General features: G+C 39.7%; 1 protein-coding gene across 4 annotated transcripts in view; it reads left to right on the forward strand.

Annotated features, from left to right (window-relative positions):
* Window positions 1–16,725, forward strand: part of scai (suppressor of cancer cell invasion) — a 45,808-nt gene extending 29,083 nt beyond the window's left edge. For all 4 annotated transcript variants that reach the window (XM_084046832.1, XM_084046835.1, XM_084046833.1 and 1 more), the window contains 7 exons: window positions 807–885; window positions 1,216–1,315; window positions 2,367–2,448; window positions 5,983–6,055; window positions 10,478–10,651; window positions 11,361–11,461; window positions 16,283–16,725. In XM_084046832.1, coding sequence (XP_083902958.1) covers window positions 807–885; window positions 1,216–1,315; window positions 2,367–2,448; window positions 5,983–6,055; window positions 10,478–10,651; window positions 11,361–11,461; window positions 16,283–16,432 — 759 coding nt within the window. In that variant the 3' untranslated portion in view covers window positions 16,433–16,725. The remainder of the gene's footprint in view (window positions 1–806; window positions 886–1,215; window positions 1,316–2,366; window positions 2,449–5,982; window positions 6,056–10,477; window positions 10,652–11,360; window positions 11,462–16,282) is intronic.
* Window positions 16,726–17,016: the final 291 nt, after the last annotated feature.

Genomic DNA, 17,016 nt, shown 5'->3' on the forward strand with positions numbered 1-17,016 from the left:
AGGCATTTATTTATTTTAAGGTAAAGTACTTATTCAGTGGCTCAGGGGTAGAGTGGCGGGTAGAGCGGCCGAATGGGAACTGCAGGGTTTCCAGTTGGATCCCTGTGGGCTCCCCCAGAGTTAGTGTCAAAGTGTCCTTGAGCAAGACGCTGAACCCCTAATTGCGCCAGATGAGCAGGTTGGTGCCTTGCATGGTTTCCTCTGCCATCGGTGTGTGTGTGTGTGTGTGTGTGTGTGTGAGTGTGTGTGTGTGTGAGTGTGTGTATGAATGGGTGAATGTAATGCACACTCTATGTAAAGCGCTTTGGATAAAAGCGCTATATAATACACCATTTACCATTTATTTACGTGAGAGCCAACTTTTTTGTCTAGAGAAAGGCCACCGTTTGCCTGGCTGACATGCAGGGTATTGTATAGGGGAGCTACACTTAAAAGGATCCCTGGCTAATAAGCCAAATATGGCTTAATACATTATACTTGTCCTCTATAACTAAAATGTCAAATTAAAAACACCTTAAATATTTAATTTATTTTAGAAACAGTTCATCTTTCACTCAATAGGGACAACGCCCGTGGCAGGTTGATGACCCTATGGACTTTATGGAATGAATGTGAAAATTAAAAACAACTTTTAATACTATTTAATACTTTTTTTTGCACATACATTCCATAGGGCTGGACCACACATGGACACATGACATCATCAACTTGTGACGGGCTTTGCCCCTCTTGAGTAAAAGATGAACTGTTTCTAAAATAAATACAATATTTAAGTTTGTTGTTTTCATGGCTGTCGTTCCTTCCAGGAACTTCCTGCAAACAGCGTTCTGCTGGTTTACCTCTCTGCTACCGGAGTGTTCCCCAACGGACGCACGGATTATGAAGGTATAGTGACTCATCCATACAAATGGTCAAATCTGATTTATTTATATCCAATGAATTTATTTAGTTTTAATATATTTTCCGAAAACAGTTGACGGACATTTTTCGTCATAATTTTAGTCGACAAAATTAACACTGATATGGATTAAATATGCGTGTTTCCTATTGGTCCATATGAAATGGATTGTGTGTTTCCTATTGGTCGATATGAAATGGATTGTGTGTTTCCTATTGGTCCATATGAAATGGATTGTGTGTTTCCTATTGGTCCATATGAAATGGATTGTGTGTTTCCTATAGGTCCATATGAAATGGATTGTGTGTTTTCTATAGGTCCATATGAAATGGGAGGAGTCCTGACCAATACGAACAGAGACGTGCTGAACGGGGAGACGGTGCAGAAACGGAACCAGTCCCAGAAAGAGATGCACTGGTAAGGATTCATATTGGAACTTTTTAAAATGTTATTCTTTTACATTAACATCACTATTCTGAGGGGAACATTAGCCAAACTAGAAGAAGAGCTCCTCAGAGCACAGGTCTCCGCCAGGTCAGGCACGTTATTGTGGCCTCCTGGTGGCGCTGTAATAGGCCAATGTGAAAAGGGTGGCATTTATTCTTGGGTCTTTCACGGTCAATCAGACACTGCATTCATGATTTGAGGCATTTTGTTCCAAAAATCTGTTTAGCTAAATTAGACCTGCTGGTGGCGCTATAACAGGCCAATGTGAAAAGGGTGGCATTTCTTCCTCGGCCTAGTGGGAATGTGCGTGTGAAATTTCACGGAAATTGCAAGCTGCGTTCGTGATTTGAGGCATTTTGTTCAAAACAGACCAATCCTGCAAACTTTGGAAGCCAACCTTAGCCAATCAGGATGGAATATGGCAAATCAGACAGATCCGTGTTGATCACATGACTATAGAGATACTGTGTATCGATTTGTGTGATGTTTGGACAAAATCTGTAGGAGTAGTATAAAAAAATGTGTTTTACACAAATCGGCCTCCTGGTGGCGCTATAACAGGCCAATCTGAAAGATTTGGGCCAGAGGTTCTGAATTGGCATCCAGGGAGTGTGTGTGCACAGTTTCGCAGCGACCGGGCCAACAGGTGCCGGAGATTAGCTGTTCACAGACAGAAGGACACACACACGGACACACGGACGGACGGACAGGGTGCAAAACATACTCTCTCGCCATGCCTTTCGGCCTGGCGGAGACAAAAATAGCAGATCTACAAGCTCACAACGCCTCGCGCTGCGAGGCGTTGTGAGCTTGTAGATCTGCTATTTTCGGCAAAGAGTTAGAGGGGGAAAAAGAGCAGACCAATGACATGTTTTCTAAGTATTGAGGATCTACACATTAACATGAAGATACACACTGATAGTCTCTGTTGAATAAAGCTCTGCTCACACACCAAGAGGCTAGAGATGATCTGTAAACATTTGTATTTTATGTTCATATGGAATGTCTGTTCTTTCTACAGCCTTCATCCTGGAGATCTGTTCCCTTTCACCAGGAAACCTCTGTTTGTCATCGTGGATTCATCCAACAGCTCGGCTTACAAGGTACCTTATGTCTTCATTTACACTTACAAGGTACCTTATGTCTTAAATAACACTTACAAGGTACCTTATGTCTTAAATAACACTTACAAGGTACCTTATGTCTTAAATAACACTTACAAGGTACCTTATGTCTTAAATAACACTTACAAGGTACCTTATGTCTTAAATAACACTTACATATACCTTATGTCTTAAATAACACTTACATATACCTTATGTCTTAAATAACACTTACATATACCTTATGTCTTAAATAACACTTACATATACCTTATGTCTTAAATAACACTTACATATACCTTATGTCTTAAATAACACTTACATATACCTTATGTCTTAAATAACACTTACAAGGTACCTTATGTCTTAAATAACACTTACATATACCTTATGTCTTAAATAACACTTACAAGGTACCTTATGTCTTAAATAACACTTACAAGGTACCTTATGTCTTAAATAACACTTACAAGGTACCTTATGTCTTAAATAACACTTACATATACCTTATGTCTTAAATAACACTTACAAGGTACCTTATGTCTTAAATAACACTTACAAGGTACATTATGTCTTAAATAACACTTACAAGGTACCTTATGTCTTAAATAACACTTACAAGGTACCTTATGTCTTTATTTACACTTACAAGGTACCTTATGTATTAAATAACACTTACAAGGTACCTTATGTCTTAAATAACACTTACAAGGTACCTTATGTCTTAAATAACACTTACAAGGTACCTTATGTCTTAAATAACACTTACAAGGTACCTTATGTCTTTATTTACACTTACAAGGTACCTTATGTATTAAATAACACTTACAAGGTACCTTATGTCTTAAATAACACTTACAAGGTACCTTATGTCTTAAATAACACTTACAAGGTACCTTATGTCTTAAATAACACTTACAAGGTACCTTATGTATTAAATAACACTTACAATGTACCTTATGTCTTAAATAACACTTACATATACCTTATGTATATGTAAGTGTTATTATATGTGATTTTATTTATTTATTTATTTTAATGGGGGGGGGGGGGCTAGTGAAAGTTACAGGAGTTCTTACTGTATGGTGTGTGTGATCTGAAATGTGAGCTTACCTTATAATCTTATAATCACAGTAATCACAGTAGTTTATAATCACAGTAATCACAGTAGTTTATAATCACAGTAATCACAGTAGTTTATAATCACAGTAATCACAGTAGTTTATAATCACAGTAATCACAGTAGTTTATAATCACAGTAATCACAGTAGTTTATAATCACAGTAATCACAGTAGTTTATAATCACAGTAATCCTTAATCATATTCCATCATATTTTATGTTCAAGGGCTTTTGCTGAGAAATGAGACCCAGGACTAATATAATTGAAAACCTAACAACATCACTGTATTATATTAGATGTATTAGATATTTATTAGATATTATATTGATATTATCGCTATTTTACTTGATTAGATATGTGATGTTGTTACATGACAATTAGTTGACTTTTGGTGAAAAGATACCGCTTATATCCGTATCGGTTGATATAGGAATCGGAAATTAAGAGTTGGACAATATTGAAATATCAGATATTGGTCAGATAATCAGATAACTGACATAAGGTCAATATCAAACATCCTTAACAATAAGTTTACTATTTAAAAATTGAAGCACCTAAGTCACCATTAGACTGGTCATTTTACATACTGTTTTTATTAGGACTATAGAAGTGTTCATTTCATGAAAACTATTAAGATCAGTTACTTGAAAAGTGTGCTGTCAGGTTTTGCTCAAAAGCAATTTGAATAATAAACATATAGTAGTGGTTTCTGTGTATGACTATGAAATGGGTCTGAATGATTTGGATTGAAACATTTTTATACAAATAGTTCCAATGGCATCTAAATGCTCACAATGTGGTTATAATATACTCCCAGAACACAGATAAGCATATTATGCTTATCAGCGTTGCGAGGATGAGGGGGTTACTGGGCTAAAAAAGTTTGAGAACCCCTGCTTTATGTCTTCATTTACACTTTGTTGCATGAAATAGCTGATCTACAAGCTCACTGTGTGTGTGTGTGTGTGTGTGTGTGTGTGTGTGTGTGTGTGTGTGTGTGTGTGTGTGTGTGTGTGTGTGTGTGTGTGTGTGTGTGTGTGTGTGTGTGTGTGTGTGTGTGTGTGTGTGTGTGTGTGTGTGTGTGTGTGTGTGTGTGTGTGTGTGTGTGTGTGTGTGTGTGTGTGTGTGTGCGTGCGTGCGTGCGTGCGTGCGTGCGTGCGTGCGTGCGTGCGTGCGTGCGTGCGTGCGTGCGTGCGTGTGCGCGCGCAGAGAGACAGAGAGAGAATAATTTAAAGAAAATCATTAGGCTCCTGTCTCCTGCCTCAGGGTAACTTGCACGTTTTCGTGAACAGACAGACGTCGGTGATACGGAAAGAATCGAATAGAAATGCTTTATTGAACTCTGAGGGTAATTACACTTGCCCTCATCAAGTAGAACAAACATGAGAGACAATAAGCAACACATATAGGATTAAAACATATATATGTTAATTAATGGAATAAGAACAAAATATCTGGGGTCTGGATGGCATCCTGGTGAAATGGTGCAGTGAGTGATCAATCATCAAAACCACAGCGATATTATTATGACAGACGATTTCCACAAAGAGAGTTGTGTACTGTAGTGTGAAATGCATAACGATCTTATGACTACCTGACAACTATAAAGTGGTGCAGTGTACTGCCAAAGGTTTGAGTTAAAAGTGTTGACTTTAACACATTCCACGTCAGAGTTTAATATCATAATGTACTCACCAGTGCCAGTGATTTATTGTTGTTTTTTTGTTTTTTTCACGTCGCCACAGACCTCACTAAATCCGTTATAATCGCACATTAAACTGTTTGTAGACACACAGGGTAGCTGTGTGAGACGGCCAGCGAAGACCGTTTCGATCGGCGATCCGCCATCTTGAAGCTACAGCGGTTTGTGTTAAACAGCGATCAGCGATGAGAAAAACAACAACCGAGAATCTGGAGATTTAGTTTCCGCTTTAGAGTGGAGGTGGATGGGAACGAAAATCTCCGGATATGGATAATTCCGTTTCGGTGGTGCTACAATGAAATGTGTCGCGGCGAACGAGACCTACAATGAAATGTGAACCTGCGAGGAAAAAAGAAAGAAAAAAGACCACTTCGTGTAGATCTATGCGATTGGCTTGTGTTAAACAAATATATATTCAAAGATTTGCACACAGTTTCACGATTAAAAAAAAAATTGCAGATTTATACGCTTGTAGATCTGCTATTTTTGAATAGCCAAAGTGTCAAATAATGCTTTTTAGCTCAAATCAAAAAATGACACACAGATGCGTTCCAGCTATTAATGGGTTAAGTATGAATAAGTGCTTATTTGCAGACAAAAGCATGTACAGATATAAGTGTTTATATATGATGTATGTTGAATATACTGTATGTGTGCATATAATACTAACACTGTATGTAACTCTCTCTGTCCTTTGTGTTTCCATTAAGAACTTCACTAACCTTTTTGGCCAGCCCTTGGTGTGTCTGCTCTCTCCTACACTTTATCCCAAGAGTGTTCAAGGTTACATGTTTTTTCTTTCTTCTCTGCATCACTACACACACAGTCACACACACACACACACACACACACACACACACACACACACACACACACACACACACACACACACACACACACACACACACACTCACACAGAGATAAAGGGAAAACAGTCAGTTACAAAGTGCATTTAAAGCAGAGCATTGTTACATACAAAAAAAAACGTTAGCATACTTGTCAAACACAGCAGACAACAATCATGGGTAAAGGAAACAACGCCTCCTCCATATTGAGCGGCTTCCTATAATAGCTGATAATGAGCAGTACCTTGCTAATTGTTTAGCCCTCCTTTTGGAGAGGCCGGCCATTTGCAGGTCCCTCACAACCCACTTTTGCACGTGTCCTAGACTACCAAAGATTAAAAAAAAACCAAAAGTTTACATCTGTAGCCTAGCTGAGAGATGGTCTGCTCTAGCTGATGATATTTTAGCACTTTGGTTATGAAGGCTTCCTCTAAGCTGTAATCAAAAGTACAGCCGACCTCCAGAATGAACACCTCCCTATGGTTCTCATTAACAACAATGACATCAGGGTGTTAGCTGAAATGTTAGAGAACACAGAATCATCATTACACAGGTTAAACATGTTATAATGTTAGAGAACACAGAATCATCATTACACAGGTTAAACATGTTATAATGTTAGAGAACACAGAATCATCATTACACAGGTTAAACATGTTATAATGTTAGAGAACACAGAATCATCATTACACAGGTTAACCATGTTATAATGTTAGAGAACACAGAATCATCATCACACAGGTTAAACATGTTATAATGTTAGAGAACACAGAGTCATCATTACACAGGTTAAACATGTTATAATGTTAGAGAACACAGAGTCATCATTACACAGGTTAAACATGTTATAATGTTAGAGAACACAGAGTCATCATTACACAGGTTAAACATGTTATAATGTTAGAGAACACAGAATCATCATTACACAGGCTAAACATGTTATAATGTTAGAGAACACAGAGTCATCATTACACAGGTTAAACATGTTATAATGTTAGAGAACACAGAGTCATCATTACACAGGTTAAACATGTTATAATGTTAGAGAACACAGAGTCATCATTACACAGGTTAAACATGTTATAATGTTAGAGAACACAGAATCATCATTACACAGGTTAAACATGTTATAATGTTAGAGAACACAGAGTCATCATTACACAGGTTAAACATGTTATAATGTTAGAGAACACAGAATCATCATTACACAGGTTAAACATGTTATAATGTTAGAGAACACAGAGTCATCATTACACAGGCTAAACATGTTATAATGTTAGAGAACACAGAATCATCATTACACAGGCTAAACATGTTATAATGTTAGAGAACACAGAGTCATCATTACACAGGTTAAACATGTTATACATTACATTACATTACAGTCATTTAGCAGACGCTTTTATCCAAAGCGACTTAGAACACAGAATCATCATTACACAGGTTAAACATGTTATAATGTTAGAGAACACAGAATCATCATTACACAGGTTAAACATGTTATAATGTTAGAGAACACAGAATCATCATTACACAGGTTAAACATGTTATAATGTTAGAGAACACAGAATCATCATTACACAGGCTAAACATGTTATAATGTTAGAGAACACAGAGTCATCATTACACAGGTTAAACATGTTATAATGTTAGAGAACACAGAATCATCATTACACAGGCTAAACATGTTATAATGTTAGAGAACTCAGAATCATCATTACACAGGTTAAACATGTTATAATGTTAGAGAACACAGAATCATCATTACACAGGTTAAACATGTTATAATGTTAGAGAACACAGAATCATCATTACACAGGTTAAACATGTTATAATGTTAGAGAACACAGAATCATCATTACACAGGTTAAACATGTTATAATGTTAGAGAACACAGAATCATCATTACACAGGTTAAACATGTTATAATGTTAGAGAACACAGAATCATCATTACACAGGTTAAACATGTTATAATGTTAGAGAACACAGAATCATCATTACACAGGTTAAACATGTTATAATGTTAGAGGACACAGAATCATCATTACACAGGTTAAACATGCTGAAATGTTAGAGAACACAGAATCATCATTACACAGGTTAAACATGTTATAATGTTAGAGAACACAGAATCATCATTACACAGGTTAAACATGTTATAATGTTAGAGAACACAGAATCATCATTACACAGGTTAAACATGTTATAATGTTAGAGAACACAGAATCATCATTACACAGGTTAAACATGTTATAATGTTAGAGAACACAGAATCATCATTACACAGATTAAACATGTTATAATGTTAGAGAACACAGAATCATCATTACACAGGTTAAACATGTTATAATGTCAGAGAACACAGAATCATCATTACACAGGTTAAACATGTTATAATGTTAGAGAACACAGAATCATCATTACACAGGTTAAACATGCTATAATGTTAGAGAACACAGAATCATCATTACACAGGTTAAACATGTTATAATGTCAGAGAACACAGAATCATCATTACACAGGTTAAACATGCTATAATGTTAGAGAACACAGAATCATCATTACACAGGTTAAACATGTTATAATGTTAGAGAACACAGAGTCATCATTACACAGGTTAAACATGTTATAATGTTAGAGAACACAGAGTCATCATTACACAGGTTAAACATGCTATAATGTTAGAGAACACAGAATCATCATTACACAGGCTAAACATGTTATAATGTTAGAGAACACAGAATCATCATTACACAGGTTAAACATGTTATAATGTTAGAGAACACAGAATCATCATTACACAGGTTAAACATGCTATAATGTTAGAGAACACAGAATCATCATTACACAGGTTAAACATGTTATAATGTTAGAGAACACAGAATCATCATTACACAGGTTAAACATGCTATAATGTTAGAGAACACAGAATCATCATTACACAGGTTAAACATGTTATAATGTTAGAGAACACAGAATCATCATTACACAGGTTAAACATGTTATAATGTTAGAGAACACAGAATCATCATTACACAGGTTAAACATGCTCGGCTTCACAGTAGAATGCTTATACAGCATGATGGAGGACCTGAAAATAGAAGAGATATCTTTAGATATCAGATCCACTATTCTGTCATGCCTACTTATGTAGAGTCCCCTGTATACATGGCACCCATTTAAGATGTGGGACATGGTTTCAGCTATTTGTTCATGACCATGATGTATACAGTGAGGAGCATGGTTGCCTGGAAACCAGATGGAGAGGTTAAGTTTAGATGGTAAAACCTGCAACCACGCTTTCAGAGTAAAGACAACAATGCATTCGTCTAAAGCAACATAACAGTTTTCCACAAAATCATCCTGCACATCTCTACAGTAACGATGGTAGTTACGACGGGTGTGTTTAAGTTGCTATGAAAACAACATTAGCGTGTCACCGGTGCTTCACCTCCGTGTTCACACCACCTACTCCCACACACACACACACACACACACATGCACACACACACACGCACACACATGCACACACACACACACGCACACATACGCAGACACACACACACGCACACACACGAGCACACACACACGCACACACACGCACACACGCACGCGCCTGACATAATTATGATAAAAACAGCAGGATGAAATGAACAGAAATCTTTCCATCATTATTCTATGTTTTTGTCAACATTCTTTAACCACTTCCATCCCGCGGTCTTTATGTTGGGGGATTGTAGGAAAACATGTTGAAACAGTTTCATACATAAAATAAAAAATAACAGTTTTAGACATAAAATAGCATCTATAAGATGTGTTGTGAACCGGTAGATTGGCTATTTTCCCTGTTATTGAACAAAATAAGTATAAAATAGTACATTATTTATTTTCTAATCATAGCTATCAGTCACTGTCATGTATTCATTCCAGTAATAGTGTTTGTATATTTAAGTTGTGTCATATCTGCTCTGTGAAGTTGTTTGTATACAATGCATAAAAGACAAAAAGAAAATGTAATTTTTACTAACGCAGAAAAACACAATTAAATCATTATTAATCGCTATTATTGACCATTAATCATCAACTAAAAGTCTCATGAAGGTGACACAACAGATGTGTGTTACCCCTTTAAGACCGGGAACGCATCGGTGTCATTTTTAGATTTATAAAAATCTAAAAATGACAAAATGGCTAATCAAAAAATAGCAGATCTACAAGCTCATAGCGTGCCACCAAGTGCCGCGCTATGAGCTTGTAGATCTGCTGTTTTTGAATAGCCAAATAACTCTAAAAACGTCACGGTATGCGTTCCCTGACTGAAGGTGTTAATAATGCTGTCATCGTGCTCTTCTTCTCAGACCAGTCTCAGCGCGGCAGCCTCTTCACACTGTTCCTGTACTGCCCTCTGCTGGCGTTCTTCTCCGTGTGCGGCCTGAGCAGCGTCCGCCACGCGCTGTGGGAGCGCGCCCAAGACTTTCTGAGGAAAGTCTACCACGACATAGGACAGCTGATAACTCGATCACGAACCATAGGTAGCACACACACACACACACGCACGCACGCACGCACGCACGCACGCACGCACGCACGCACGCACGCACGCACGCACACACACACACACACACATACATACACACATGATAACTTGATGAATAAACTCTTGAGATAGCTGGGTTCCATGTAGGGCTGTGTTAGCCATTGGGCCGCCGGGGGCCGTGGCTCCCAGGGACCCTTGACTCTCAGGGGTCCTTGACTCTCAGGGGTCCTTGACTCCCAGGGGCCCTTGACTCTCAGGGGCCCTTCGGGGGAACTGGGGCCACGCTGCCATCGACAATTTACTAAAATGAAACTTATAGATTCATCAAATATCAAATGTGTGGGTGGGGCCCCTCCTCTGTATTTACAGCAGTGATTCTCACTGGGTTTGAGGCCCTTCAAGGGCTCCTGGGGCCCTTCCATATATGATGGAATATGATTAAGGATTTCATATCATACACATCATACCTGTAACTTTCACTATCCCCACAAAAAAAATACTTTTTTGCAAAAAAAAAAAAATAATTAATTAATAAATAAAAAAAGGGGGGGGGGGGTAAAATAGTGGGCCCAGGGGCCCGTGCGGGGGTTAATCCGTCCCTGGTTCCATGAGATGGGGAATGTACCGGGAAAAAATAGTTCCATGCAATGCCTCTGATCAGCCAGTAGGTGTCCTACCTGAGCACATGATCGTTGTGTTCACAGATCAAGCTTTTTTACAATTCTTCGGTGACGAGTTCCTACGACTGCTGCTCATCCGCTTTGTGTTCTGCTCCGCCGCTCTGAGACTCCACAAGCTGTTCAGGGTACGTAGCTCTGTTCTCACCGTGTTCCTCTGTTCTCACCGTGTTCCTCTGTTCTCTGTTGTCCCTGTGTTCTTCTGTTCTCACTGTGTTGTTCCTCTGTTCTCACCGTGTTGTTCCTCTGTTCTCACTGTGTTCCTCTGTTCTCACCGTGTTGTTCCTCTGTTCTCACTGTGTTGTTCCTCTGTTCTCACTGTGTTGTTCCTCTGTTCTCACCGTGTTGTTCCTCTGTTCTCACCGTGTTGTTCCTCTGTTCTCACTGTGTTGTTCCTCTGTTCTCACTGTGTTGTTCCTCTGTTCTCACTGTGTTGTTCCTCTGTTCTCACTGTGTTGTTCCTCTGTTCTCACTGTGTTGTTCCTCTGTTCTCACTGTGTTGTTCCTCTGTTCTCACTGTGTTGTTCCTCTGTTCTCACTGTGTTGTTCCTCTGTTCTCACTGTGTTGTTCCTCTGTTCTCACTGTGTTGTTCCTCTGTTCTCACTGTGTTGTTCCTCTGTTCTCACCGTGTTGTTCCTCTGTTCTCACTGTGTTGTTCCTCTGTTCTCACCGTGTTCCTCTGTTCTCACTGTGTTGTTCCTCTGTTCTCACTGTGTTGTTCCTCTGTTCTCACCGTGTTGTTCCTCTGTTCTCACTGTGTTGTTCCTCTGTTCTCACCGTGTTGTTCCTCTGTTCTCACCGTGTTGTTCCTCTGTTCTCACTGTGTTGTTCCTCTGTTCTCACCGTGTTGTTCCTCTGTTCTCACCGTGTTGTTCCTCTGTTCTCACTGTGTTGTTCCTCTGTTCTCACCGTGTTGTTCCTCTGTTCTCACTGTGTTGTTCCTCTGTTCTCACCGTGTTGTTCCTCTGTTCTCACTGTGTTGTTCCTCTGTTCTCACTGTGTTGTTCCTCTGTTCTCACCGTGTTGTTCCTCTGTTCTCACCGTGTTGTTCCTCTGTTCTCACTGTGTTGTTCCTCTGTTCTCACTGTGTTGTTCCTCTGTTCTCACCGTGTTGTTCCTCTGTTCTCACCGTGTTGTTCTGGCTGTTTGGCTGCAGAGACATTCAGGAGGTGTAGTTCAGACTCTATATAACATTCAGGAGGTGTAGTTCAGACTCTATATAACATTCAGGAGGTGTAGTTCAGACTCTATATAACATTCAGGAGGTGTAGTTCAGACTCTATATAACATTCAGGAGGTGTAGTTCAGACTCTATATAACATTCAGGAGGTGTAGTTCTAGACTCTATATAACATTCAGGAGGTGTAGTTCAGACTCTATATAACATTCAGGAGGTGTAGTTCAGACTCTATATAACATTCAGGAGGTGTAGTTCAGACTCTATATAACATTCAGGAGGTGTAGTTCTAGACTCTATATAACATTCAGGAGGTGTAGTTCAGACTCTATATAACATTCAGGAGGTGTAGTTCAGACTCTATATAACATTCAGGAGGTGTAGTTCCAGACTCTATATAACATTCAGGAGGTGTAGTTCAGACTCTATATAACATTCAGGAGGTGTAGTTCAGACTCTATATAACATTCAGGAGGTGTAGTTCTAGACTCTATATAACATTCAGGAGGTGTAGTTCAGACTCTATATAACATTCAGGAGGTGTAGTTCAGACTCTATATAACATTCAGGAGGTGTAGTTCAGACTCTATATAACATTCAGGAGGTGTAGTTCTAGACTCTATATAACATTCAGGAGGTGTAGTTCAGACTCTATATAACATTCAGGAGGTGTAGTTCAGACTCTATATAACATTCAGGAGGTGTAGTTCCAGACTCTATATAACATTCAGGAGGTGTAGTTCAGACTCTATATAACATTCAGGAGGTGTAGTTCAGACTCTATATAACATTCAGGAGGTGTAGTTCTAGACTCTATATAACATTCAGGAGGTGTAGTTCAGACTCTATATAACATTCAGGAGGTGTAGTTCAGACTCTATATAACATTCAGGAGGTGTAGTTCTAGACTCTATATAACATTCAGGAGGTGTAGTTCAGACTCTATATAACATTCAGGAGGTGTAGTTCAGACTCTATATAACATTCAGGAGGTGTAGTTCAGACTCTATATAACATTCAGGAGGTGTAGTTCAGACTCTATATAACATTCAGGAGGTGTAGTTCAGACTCTATATAACATTCAGGAGGTGTAGTTCAGACTCTATATAACATTCAGGAGGTGTAGTTCAGACTCTATATAACATTCAGGAGGTGTAGTTCAGACTCTATATAACATTCAGGAGGTGTAGTTCAGACTCTATATAACATTCAGGAGGTGTAGTTCAGACTCTATATAACATTCAGGAGGTGTAGTTCAGACTCTATATAACATTCAGGAGGTGTAGTTCAGACTCTATATAACATTCAGGAGGTGTAGTTCAGACTCTATATAACATTCAGGAGGTGTAGTTCCAGACTCTATATAACATTCAGGAGGTGTAGTTCAGACTCTATATAACATTCAGGAGGTGTAGTTCAGACTCTATATAACATTCAGGAGGTGTAGTTCAGACTCTATATAACATTCAGGAGGTGTAGTTCAGACTCTATATAACATTCAGGAGGTGTAGTTCAGACTCTATATAACATTCAGGAGGTGTAGTTCAGACTCTATATAACATTCAGGAGGTGTAGTTCAGACTCTATATAACATTCAGGAGGTGTAGTTCAGACTCTATATAACATTCAGGAGGTGTAGTTCCAGACTCTATATAACATTCAGGAGGTGTAGTTCAGACTCTATATAACATTCAGGAGGTGTAGTTCAGACTCTATATAACATTCAGGAGGTGTAGTTCAGACTCTATATAACATTCAGGAGGTGTAGTTCCAGACTCTATATAACATTCAGGAGGTGTAGTTCCAGACTCTCTCTATATATAGGCAGGGTTAGAGTTAAGGTAATCTCTCAAGAACAGATTCTGCTCTACGTTTGAATCTGTCGGGGGGGGGGGGGTTTGTCATATCGCGTACGCACTGGCCTACAAGTGGGCGTGCCTTCAGATCAGGAAGCAGGCCGCGCTTTACCCAATCAAATGTAGTGGGTGGGATTTACGTGTCTGTCGATCCTTCCCCTCTAGAAACAAACCGAAACTCATTTAACAATAGCGTCCTCAGAGCAGACAAAACCACGGAAAGATATTCACATTTTAACTTGCTCTTTCATCATAGAAACAAGTGGGCTTATAACCAAAACCATCCATGTTCTCTGGGAGAAGTGGTGTTAGTGTTCCGTGTAGAAATATTGTTAGTGGGAATGAAAACATAGTCGCACCACCGGAAGTGGAGGGCTGAGGGCAGACCAAAACCCCGGTTTCATTGCACACTGGTGCTCCATCAAGCTTCCCCCAGAGCTAAGTGAAATAGTAAAAAACAGCAGAAGGCGCTGTTTTTCATTTTTTATTTGGTGATCTGTTCCCAGATTGGGGTTACGGTTATGCTTAGGTTATAGTGTTAAGGATGGCGTGTACCCAGCTCCTACAGCGTTCCCGGTGGGAATCGAACCCCCTGGGTTCGATTCCTGCCGGGGACGCTGTGGGCGTGTCTTCTCCTACGCATCATCAGCGCCCATACCCTAGGTGGGGTTGGTGAAAGGGCCTACTCTGTGTGGAGTGTGCATGTTCTCCCCGTGTCTCCTAGGGTAGTTAATACCCTCACAAAAAACATGCAGTAATCCTGGTCTCTATACTGCCTCCCCCTGGTCAGCCGGGGCGCCTGATGGAGGGGAAAAGAACTGGTTGCAATAACGTGTTCCTTCCACGCGCTACGTCCTACCGGGGAAACTCCCCCCTGTCAGGTGATAAGAAGGTCAGTTGGCTCTCATGCATTGAAAGGAGGCATGAGCTCGGCCCTGGCCCCCCTAGGCTGGCGGGGGGAGTGTAGCGCCCAGGATCACTTAGATAATTGGCACCGGGTGTAAAAGGGGTTACAAAAACCTGGAAAAAAAGGATCGTGTGTATCTTTAATTATGTAATACTAGACCATACCCGTGGGGGGATATGCGCACATGATCTGGCAACCCGGGGGCCAGCGAACACAAAAAGCTGAGATTTTAGTGATATCAAAAAAAGGGGGTTTCGCAGTTCCATGCACATGGTAATGGTCAATGGCTGTGTGTGTGCAATTTGAGATCAATACTGTAGCTCCAGCCACTGAGGAGAACCGGGCAGAACAATTCAGAGGTTTGTGGAATTATAGGAGGATAATGATAATAATAATAATGTAATGTTGTTAAAGGTAGGGTAAGTGATATTTAAAGGTAGGGTAAGTGATATTTAAAGGTAGGGTAAGTGATATTTTTTGGTTAAAACAAAAAGTATTTTGTTAAAAGGTTAAAGCACTATATTGTGATAGTAATCATTGCTATAGAGTGTTTGTTCAGTAACAGGAGTCTCCCTGTCTCTCCAGCTCTTTAATAAACAGAAAATACATTTTCCGGCAGGTGTCAAAATCTCAGCCAATCAGGAGAAAGTACCCATTTTTAAGCTTCATTTTTATAGTGTTCCAGTTCCAATTTTGCCTGCTCATTTCTTAGTGTCATCACTTCATATTGCACTTGTTTAATCTGTGTCCTGATTGAGTTCTCTATCCTGATTGGATAGAATTGGAAATGAAACTGAAACTGAAACGAAAATGTATTTTCTGTTTTATAAGGAGCTGGAGAGACAAGGAGACTCCTTTTACTGAACAAACACTCTATAGCAACGAGTACTATCACAATATAGAGCTATTTAACACTTAATTTAACCAAAGAAAATCACTAACCCTACCTTTAACTAACCCTAACCCTTTAACTTACCCTACCTTTAACTAACCCTAACCCTTTAACAGGAGGTGAGGAGTTTCCCTGAGTCGTACCCAGAGCTCCCCAGACAGGACACGGTGGAGAGCAGTCTGCTGCAGAAACATATCCTGGACCTGGCGGCCATGCTGGACGTCACCAACCTGTTCTGGGACAACGACTCACTGGAGACATATTGACACCTCCCTCCTCCTCCTCCTCCTCCTCCTCCTCCTCCTCCTCCTCCTCCTCCTCCTCCTCACAGGGACCAACGTGGCAGCGCTGTACATAACAACACACTGTTGACACTTATTCAAAAAAAAAAGAAGAAAAAAAAACTCTCATTTGTACATGTATGCGTAAGAGCGCCCCCATGTGACAGGTAATGCCTCCTACACACACACACATCTCCAGCACTCGCCCTGCTAACTCATACTAAACACTGCAGTGGTGGGAAAAGTACTCGAATGCTTTACTTAAGTAAAAGTACCGATACTGCAATGTGGAAATACTCTGTTAGGGCGCGCTCCCACCGCACTTTTATTTTACCTCTGGGGCAGAATCTGCCAATGCTTTGTCAATGCAAATGCGTGGATTCCTGGTCTTGCGGATTTTTTCCAAGAATCCACGCATTTGCATTGACAAAGCATTGGCAGATTCTGCCCCAGAGGTAAAATAAAAGTGCGGTGGGAGTGCACCCTTACGAGTAAAAAAAAAAGTCCAGAATAAAAAAAAATCACTTGAGAAAAAGTACAAAAGTATTGGCATCAAGATGTACTTAAAG

The sequence above is a fragment of the Gymnoscopelus microlampas genome, assembly GCF_963454915.1.
Source record: "Gymnoscopelus microlampas genome assembly, chromosome: 21".
NCBI lineage: Eukaryota > Metazoa > Chordata > Actinopteri > Myctophiformes > Myctophidae > Gymnoscopelus > Gymnoscopelus microlampas.